The sequence below is a fragment of the Syngnathus floridae genome, chromosome 13, assembly GCF_059516105.1.
Source record: "Syngnathus floridae isolate MCC-2025c chromosome 13, RoL_Sflo_1.0, whole genome shotgun sequence".
NCBI lineage: Eukaryota > Metazoa > Chordata > Actinopteri > Syngnathiformes > Syngnathidae > Syngnathus > Syngnathus floridae.
Genome location: NC_142425.1, coordinates 9,784,909 through 9,793,965, shown reverse-complemented (window position 1 = coordinate 9,793,965; position 9,057 = coordinate 9,784,909). Strand labels below are relative to the sequence as shown.

At 42.9% G+C, this 9,057-nt stretch overlaps 1 protein-coding gene across 3 annotated transcripts in view; it reads left to right on the top strand.

The window, feature by feature from the left end:
* Positions 1-8,999, top strand: part of atp8b3 (ATPase phospholipid transporting 8B3) — a 38,102-nt gene extending 29,103 nt beyond the window's left edge. For 2 of the 3 annotated variants that reach the window (XM_088393955.1, XM_088393954.1), the window contains exons 3-29: positions 30-480; positions 831-922; positions 1,007-1,120; positions 1,545-1,643; positions 2,031-2,092; positions 2,594-2,666; positions 2,837-2,907; positions 3,037-3,128; positions 3,202-3,360; positions 3,866-3,954; positions 4,051-4,244; positions 4,307-4,515; positions 4,854-4,885; positions 4,967-5,123; positions 5,187-5,375; positions 5,471-5,583; positions 5,734-5,901; positions 5,983-6,094; positions 6,160-6,235; positions 6,314-6,437; positions 6,733-6,919; positions 6,989-7,212; positions 7,297-7,380; positions 7,833-8,057; positions 8,177-8,315; positions 8,390-8,520; positions 8,644-8,999. In XM_088393955.1, coding sequence (XP_088250081.1) covers positions 363-480; positions 831-922; positions 1,007-1,120; positions 1,545-1,643; positions 2,031-2,092; positions 2,594-2,666; positions 2,837-2,907; positions 3,037-3,128; positions 3,202-3,360; positions 3,866-3,954; positions 4,051-4,244; positions 4,307-4,515; positions 4,854-4,885; positions 4,967-5,123; positions 5,187-5,375; positions 5,471-5,583; positions 5,734-5,901; positions 5,983-6,094; positions 6,160-6,235; positions 6,314-6,437; positions 6,733-6,919; positions 6,989-7,212; positions 7,297-7,380; positions 7,833-8,057; positions 8,177-8,315; positions 8,390-8,520; positions 8,644-8,745 — 3,435 coding nt within the window. In that variant the 5' untranslated portion in view covers positions 30-362 and the 3' untranslated portion in view covers positions 8,746-8,999. The remainder of the gene's footprint in view (positions 1-29; positions 481-830; positions 923-1,006; positions 1,121-1,544; positions 1,644-2,030; positions 2,093-2,593; positions 2,667-2,836; positions 2,908-3,036; positions 3,129-3,201; positions 3,361-3,865; positions 3,955-4,050; positions 4,245-4,306; positions 4,516-4,853; positions 4,886-4,966; positions 5,124-5,186; positions 5,376-5,470; positions 5,584-5,733; positions 5,902-5,982; positions 6,095-6,159; positions 6,236-6,313; positions 6,438-6,732; positions 6,920-6,988; positions 7,213-7,296; positions 7,381-7,832; positions 8,058-8,176; positions 8,316-8,389; positions 8,521-8,643) is intronic. The other variant, XM_088393956.1, reaches the window with a different exon arrangement.
* The last annotated feature ends 58 nt before the right edge of the window (positions 9,000-9,057 follow it).

Below are 9,057 nucleotides of genomic sequence, written 5' to 3'. Positions count from 1 at the left end.
TTGCCCCTCCCCTTTTGTTTTTCTCCCAGGTAGGGGCATTCAATGTGATGCAGCAGGACACACCTGGGATTGAAAAGGGCGTGGACGTGTTACATCACAAGCGGAAAGAAAGAAGGGACGGGTGAGGCAAAAAAAAAACATAATGTCCCCTCCGCACTGAGCAGGTAAATGTTATATTTTATCTTCTATTTTTGTAGAAGTATTTTTTTTTCCCCCAAGCAGAATGTGAGATGACTGTAACTTAGTTGACCTATGCCTTGGGCCAACCTTGGGGCACTTTTGCTTTTAGAGTGTGCTGTAATTTACAAACCGGTCAGTGTAAAGTAGCGGCTGGTGGTATGTCGGCATGGTAACACGGTGTAATGAGTCACAGGATAACTGAGTCAAAAGGTGTCTTTTGTGTCCTCGCAGTACGTTCTGTGCACTTCCAGAAACAGTTTCTCGTCCTCTTCATCATGGACAAGGACAGTGCGGAGTCAGGTATGTCCTCTTTGAGCTCATGATCCAAAATTTCAAGTAGAATCTAGGATTTAGCATTTAGGACAGGGTTTTTATAGTTTGGGGATTTTTTTTTTTAATCAACTAAAGAAAATAGAATTATATAACATTATATATAATATAATACAATATATATTATATTATTATAGAATAATTATTGATATTTTGGAGGCTTTTGCCCTATGGTATGTGCTCCTTAAGCAGAAAATATTTGGACAATTGCACAATTTTATATGCTGGGTATTTGTTTTCAATTTATTTTGCAAACCCCCAAGCAATGGCTCACAGACCTGAGTTTGAAAATGTTAACACGTGTTGATGTTTTGTCACAGGTCTCACATGGCAGGTGAGAGCCAACCAACGTTGCTACCACAAGAAGCAGCAGAAGAAATCCTTCCTGGGTTTTCGTTGGGGGCGGTGCTCGGTGAGTGGCGTCTCACCCCTCCAATGTGTGCTAAGATCAAAATGAGGATTTACCTAAATGTTGATTTACTGTCCTTGTTTCCAGGACAACAAGATTTGCAGTCATAAGTACACGTTCTTCACCTTCATCCCGCTGACACTGTTTGAGCAGTTCCAACGCGCTGCTAATCTCTACTTCCTTTTCATGATAGCATTGCAGGTTGGTTATTTGCGCTCCTCCGAGCCTGTCGCCCTCTCATTGGTCGGGTTTTCATAAAGGGCAATTAAAGGATTGCTTTGGTGCCATGGCAACCCAAAATGTAAACGAGCAGCAAAATGTTTTGTCAGCCAAAAATCTGTAACCCTCTAAAAAAATAATAATAATTTGATTGTAGTTTACTGACTGACCTATAGTAGTAGTGAAATTCTTTTGTTCCGTATCTGAATTATACTGCCCCTAGCGGCCAAATTGAAATTGCGATGCTAATAATTCTTCATCCTTTCTCCGACACACTTTTCTTCACATTCTATTCAATTATTTTATTAAAGTGGATGTTTGCTTCTTAAATAACACATTACGACATTTTCTTGTTGCGAATTTGTTTCATCCACATCCTCTGGTTGTTTTCTTGCGTGCTTCCCAGTGCGTCCCCATCATCGCGTCCATCCAGTGGTACATCTCCATCATCCCGCTGCTCCTTGTTCTCTCGGTGAGAGGTGCCAAGGACCTCATCAATGACATGGTGAGACCGTGGCTCTCATTGACACGCTCTTAAGAGTCACCACAGAGGCCTCACAAACTCTCCTTCCTCGTCCTCATTGACCTTTCCTCATTGACGAAAACCAGTCGTCCCGGTTGCATTAATTCCCCGCCGCGATATCATTAAAGCTTTTCCCTCCTAAACGCCAGGGTGATGTTTTGCATGCGCGACTCTCTACTTAAGTGCTCGGCTGAGTTACGGCCGTTAACGGCTCACCGGCTGAAACGCTCGCTTGACCCCTCTCTATTGACTGATCATTTAACACCGGGTGTAAATCTCCGGCCCGGTGTCACCGCTCGTAATGGCGTCTTTACTTTCTACCATCCCAGTGTTATACTTTGAGTACTTCACGTGCCGCTATGTTTCCAGGCGAGGAGACGCAGCGACTCGGAGGTCAACTCGCGACCGTGTGATGTGCTCATCTCCCAGAGGTGAGCGCAAAAAAAACGGGGGGGTGAACCTCCGGGGAACACACGCTGCCAAACAGCCCTCTAATGAAGCTCTAATGAAGTGTAAATGAGCAAAAGCCCGGATGCTCCTCCCCGAGGTGCCCGGCAAAAAAAAAACAAGATCAAATGATCTCCCAGCATGGGCTTTTATTGTTATTTCATCATTTTAATGCAATTTAATTCAGGGAGGTGTTTGGTGGTTTAGGAGAAAGCTGTAAAGAATCGATAAACCATAAATGCTCATAGCAGCAGCAAATAATAACTCAGATGCAGGTGTTATGGTGTTGAATAAATCTTAGGATGGGGGTGAATGCTGAGAGACAGGCATTAAATGTGAAATTAAAGACACGATTAGAAATTCAATATATTATTTAATACTTGCGTTGTGAGATTTCATCTGTTGTGGAAGTTTAAGATTTATATGAATGCTGATTTTTTTTTCTTCTATTGTGATATGAGGTGAATGATTCACTTGTGTTTCAGCTTCAGTACAGAACAGTGGAAGGATCTGTGCGTGGGAGATATCGTGCGCATCCACAAAGACCAAACCGTTCCCGTGAGCTGCTCAAATTTCAACTTGGAACATATTAATTATTTCATTATTTAGTCACAAAGCTTCTAATTAATTCTATTTATTTTTCCCACGCAAAATGTTTTATTTATTTTATTTATTGTATTTATTTTATTGTATTTATTTTATTTTTATTTTTTTAATTTTATTTCCAGGCCGATATTGTGCTCCTATGCAGTTCCGAGCCACACAGTCTGTCCTATGTCGAAACGGTTGACATTGATGGGTGAGACTTTTTATAAACATCTACTTCACAATTTTGGATGTTTTGGGGTCAGAGGTCAGCTTCAGGCTTCCTCTGCGGTGCATGAACGAAAAGCTTCATGACACCACGCATTATTTTGTACCCATCCAGCGAGACCAACTTGAAATGCCGACAGGCTCTCGCCGCAACGCACCACCAGTTGACGTCCGACCCCTCAGAGCGTACGCTCGCCGACTTTGACGGTGAAACACTCGATTTTCTCACAAAAATATTTTTGTCAGGATATTTATGACGAACGAGCAATTCATTTCCCAGGCGTGGTGTTCTGCGAGGAACCCGATGATGCCATGTACTCTTTCCGAGGACAGCTACACTGGAGAGGGGAACGCTTCCTGCTGGACATCCAACACCTTCTCCTCAGGGGCACCGTGTTACGAAATACTCTAACCGCCTACGGTTTGGTCGTATATACCGGTACGATTATAGTCATTTGAAGAAATCATCAAGCCTCAAGTGATATCCAAAGTGTCCTTCAAAGGCAAATTAGATGACGTTGAATACATTATACAGCTAATTATGGCTTTGAAATGTGGGGCAGCCAACGCCGTCTTTTAAGTGATCATTGATCGGATATTACTGGACCAGGCTGGAGGTGTTCACGGATATTTCCGCCGTGACCCTTTCAGTTCTAAGCGTCAAAATCCTCCATTGGTAGATTTTCCGTCATTTGTCACATCACGTCTATCGATACAGCCCGATTGTGACCTCCACTCAGACGTGTTCGACTTTCACCACTCGTGGAGAAAAATAGAGAGTGAGATATTCTTCTTTGCAGCTATGAATTTTTTGGGGGGGAAGTCTTCCTAGTCTTCCACACAATCGTTTCACCGCTGTATAGCAAGGTCACCCTGCTCAAGGGCACATCAGCTGCCCGACCTTACTGAAGCACGACTCTCGCTCTCATAATTGTCCGACCCAGGTACCGACACGAAGATCCTGCGGAACTGCGGGAAACTGCGGGCGAAGAGAACTCGCTTGGAGAACAGTCTCAACAAAGCGGTGATAGGGGTGAGCGCTGCAGTATGGAATAAATCCGTCCTTATTAGACTTATTTATTATCTATTATACATTTAAAGATTGATCACATGACTAAACTGTCCACAGATCATGCTGTTTTTGCTTTCGGCTGTGCTTCTTCTGGCCGTTGGCTGTGGGGTCTTTGCAAGCCGGGTCATGACCCGGACAGAATTTCTCTCTGCTCTGATTATCAACGGTGACCCGGTCTACACAGGCTTCCTGGTCTACTGGAGCTACTTCATTCTGCTCAGCCCGGCCGTGCCCATCATGCTCTACGTCACGTCAGTTGGAACTTTGATGCCGGTGTGGATGTCATGTTGCTGATAATTGTGTGTGTTTGCAGATTTGAGATGATCCACACGTACCACAGCAAGTTTATTAATTGGGATTTGGAGATGTATTGGGCTCAGACAGACTCCCCAGCACAGGCTCAGTGCACTTCCCTGTGTGAGGAGCTGGGTCAGGTGGAATACCTCCTGAGTGACAAAACTGGAACGTTAACTCAAAATCGGTTGCTCTTCAGGCAATGCTGCATAGCCGGCGAAATCTACGGTATAGTCCTTTTTATTTTTTTTTCCTATACTGATTATTATTTCTCAAATAGTCCAAAGTTCCAAGGGTCACATACAGTAAAATGAAAGTATGAACATTTTTCACCTTTTTTAAATAAGCCTGGAACGGATTAATGATATTTCAATTGATTTCAATTGGGAAAGATGATTTGACATACAGGTGTTTTGTGTGAATGAATTGAACTTATATCTCAAGGCATCACTGTATTCATTTAAAAACTGTTTGCTGAAATCAAGTCGAGGATTTTTGGAGGAAATTTTGGTGGCCCTGAAGTTCATGGTTAGTGGATCACATGGTTTTATTTTTTATTCCGAAAGGTGATTCATCAACAAGGGCAGAAGATGTGGAGGTACTATATGATCACCTCTTAATGTTCTACAATGTATAGCATAATGATAATTGTGCTTCATACAATGTGTCCTCCTTTGAGCCAATGGACCTCAGCTGGAATCCGTTCTCTTGTGGGGGTCTTTTCATGTGGGCTCCCACCCTGGTTGAGCGTCTCCGAGCGCAACCGTGTCCGACCATCAAGCGATTCTTCACTGCACTCAGCGTGTGTCATACTGTCATGGTCCAGTGGAAAGAAGGTGGGACCTCAATTTATTTTTTTTGGTGTGTGGAATGTGCATTATCTTCTCATTTCCTCTCAGATGCTCCAGTTTACCAAGCAACATCTCCCGATGAGGAGACTCTCGTCGGCGCCGCCAGGGAACTGGGCTGGGTCTTCATGTCCAGAACACGAGACAGTATAGTCGTGTCCGAGATGGGTGTCACACGTCAATATAAGGTGTTGGCGTTGCTTGACTTCACCAGCCAGAGAAGACGGATGTCGATATTGGGTGAGGGAATCGATCTCTTCATGTCTCAAGCCTGCCTCGTTTCACTGTTATTTTTGTGGTGTTACTCTCCATGGTTTGCTGGTTTTGTGATGCAGTACGAGAGCCGGAGGGGGCTTTAAAACTGTACTGTAAGGGAGCTGACATTGTGATACTGGAGAGGCTGCAGAGGCACTGTCCTCATCAGGAGAGCGTTGAACAAGCCCTGGAGGTACACATGCAACTTGACAACAACACAATAGCTAGACTAGTCTTTATCTTTAGACTTGGTGAAGCAGCATGTGGCTAAATTTCCCAAGGCGATTCTCTGAGTTCTGGGAGTTATACTCATAGCTTTGAGTGGTTTTTTTTTTTTTCCTAGCTGTTTTCCCAGGCTTGTCTGAGGACCTTGTGCATTGCCGTTCGATCGGTTTCTGAGACCTCATGGGAGCAGTGGAGTCAAACTCTGACTCGGGCCGCTGCTATGCCGACCTTCGACCGCAACGCCCTGCTAGAGAAGGTTTATGATGAGATGGAGCGAGATCTCCTGGTGGGCTTGCTATGAAATATTTCTGTGTTTTTAATGCAGTTTAAATAATGAGTTTCTAAAGCTAAAATTTATCATCCTTAGCTTTTAGGGGTTACAGCCATCGAGGACCGACTCCAGGAAGGCGTCCCTGAGACCATTTCTCTCGTTAAACAGGCTGGGATTAAAGTATGGGTGCTTACAGGGGACAAAAAAGGTATGCCAAGTATAAAAAACGCTTTGCAGAGCAGCCTGTATCTCCACTTTGTTTCTACTCTCAAGAGACGGCAGTCAACATTGGATATGCATGTAAACTACTGGATCCTGACACGAGATTACTGGAGTGGCAGGAGTTGAGGTCAACCACGATGAGAATCAAGATAAAAGTGGGAACATGAATTCATCGTATTACTGACTTTGTGTGTTTGACTCACAGACAGATCCTCCAATCGCCTGACCCTGGAGGCCATTTCCAAAAAATCAGACAGACAGATCTGTGGGCTGTTGAAAAGGATAAAGCTGGAGTACAGACTGCTGTGGTCCTGACTGGTCCTGAGCTGGTAAAGATGAATAATTCATCTCCATCTACACCACTACTGTTAATAATGCCGTAAATTTTAGCTAACAACACAAAAAATGATCCAAAAAATTGCAAGTTGGGGCACTGTGTAATTTAAAAATCAGTTGACTGATGAAAGAGCCTTGTGGGACACCACGAGGGCATCTCTGTTTACAATGGCGACTATTTGAAAAACTGTTTAGGCCAGAAAAATATAAAACATTCATTCCTGAAATCCAATCACCTCAAAATGCCGTACATTATCTTGGGACCACCTGAATTGTGTTTCTCTACAGACAGAGTTTGAGCAGAGACCAGAGTGGGGTGCCAAGTTCATGAGCTTAGCCCAACAGTGTCAGACGGTGTTGTGTTGCCGGGTAACACCTGGACAGAAGGCAGATATTGTTACTTTGGTCAGGAAACACACAAGCTCCATCACGCTGTCCATTGGAGATGGTGCCAATGATGTAAACATGATCAAGAGTGAGTGAACGATCCAGAACAAGATTTTAGAGATTCTTTTACCAAGTCTTGAATTTATGTCCATTTTAGCGGCTCATGTCGGCGTGGGACTGGCGGGAGTGGAGGGAGGTCAAGCCGTGCAGAACGCGGACTTTTCATTGTCGCGTTTCAGATACCTGCAAAGGCTCCTGCTGGTCCACGGGCGCTGGTCCTATCGACGCATCTCCGTGTTCCTGCGCTACTTCCTGTTCAAGACCTGTAGCTTTGCCTTGGTGCACTTGTGGTTTGGGATCTTCAACGGCTACAGTGCTCAGGTAGGATGTTCAGTAAAATCAAAAGGAATTATTGAAGAAGCATTTTTGAGTGCTAATATATATTTTTTTATATTTGTCTTGCAGTCTATGTATGAGACATGGTTCATTGCCTTATATACAACTTTCTACACATCATCCCAGATTTTGTTTGTGGCCTTCTTTGAAAAGGTGAGAGCTAGATTTTGCGTTTGGGGTTAATTCCCTCCAATCCTCGTGTACCTGAAATTAAATTCAAGCCACTCCACCTTTTCGATTTAAAAAAAAAAAAAATAAAATTTGTCATTTCTCTTGGGCAACCTTGGTGTTGAATGTACAAAGGTTATTTTGCTGGTTAATGATGCTGTTTTGGTAGCACATTGTTAGGTCAAAAAAGTTAAATCAACAGAGATTAGGAAGGTTAATTTGCAGCTAAACGGTGGATGGGTTATTTTAAATCAACTCCTGGTACACTATTTGCATTTTAGATTAACCTTTCTGGCCTTTTCGATTTCAATTAACTGTGCTATGATGACTTTATGATAATTTTTTTATTCCTACCTGCTAACGCCAAAGGTTTTTACATTGTGTGACCTCAGTCATGTGACCACATACCGCAAAGTGACGTTTATGTTGCATTTTAGGATGTAAGTGCCGAGACCAGCTTAATGTGGCCCGAGTTGTACAAGTGTGGACAAAAGCAGGAGCTTTCCAAACCCCTGGTTTTGTTTACATCGCTATTTTACGCCCTCTACACTTCGTTTGTTCTCTTCTTCATTCCGTGCGGAGTCTACTACAACACTGCTGTCGACTACCAGACCATGGCGGTCACTGTGTCCATGGCAGCCGTATTTACTGCCACGATAGAGGTCAGGGATTTTTTTTTTTTGGGGGGGGGGTGAGTTAAATCTCACACAAATAATCGAACACCAGTATTGTCATTTTGCCCGACCTAATCTCAAACTGACATTGGTTGTCTTCCATCAAGATTGTGTTGGTGACTAGAAACTGGACAAAGTTCAACATCGTATCGGTGTGTCTTTCTTTGCTGCTCTACTTCATCTGCTCCAGAATCACACACAGCAAGTTTTTGTTCCAGAGAGCACCGTCTGATTATTTATTTTACGGTACAATTTTTTTAAAATTAATTTAAAAGGTGGAGAATTGCTTGAATGTATATCATTTGTGGGGTTTTCTTCAGGTGCGTCTGATGAGGCCTTTGCAGATCCAGTTGTGTGGCTCACAGCTCTGCTTACTGCCTTGACAGCTGTGTTGCCTTCAATGACCTCCCTGGCCCTTAGTGTCATCCGAACTGCCCACAACAATCACAAGGTGAGACTCATTTCAGAGTGAGTGCAAGAAAAAGCCAACCTATACATCTACCTAATTAACTTTTTAAAAAAATATATTAAATTAAATTACTATTATATTTTCATGATGATGGATGTGCTGCAGGTACACATCATGTGCCATCAGCCAGTGGAACTGAGGTCAAACACTCAAAGGACGTCTTCTTTTTGCCGTTCTTCATTTACTGCCACTAAAGAAGCTAACTGAAGCACAGTCGTAGATTTTGGCCGTGAAGGAACAATACAGAGGTGGACCTCAACCACATCATGAAGAATCTGAGAATTTCCAATATGGTAACATGGTAGAACAGTTTTAGATCATTTCCTGTTGAGCACACACTCGTATTTAATTTTTTTTAATTAACTGTAGCGTTTGTGCATAATGAATTTATATATATACACACCTAATGATTAAAACTGTTGACAATTAAGCACAAAAATAATGATGTCAAGGCCCATGTTTTACAATTGTTTTATTTTCTTAATTTATTTCAAAACACGCAAATTTACCCATATTATC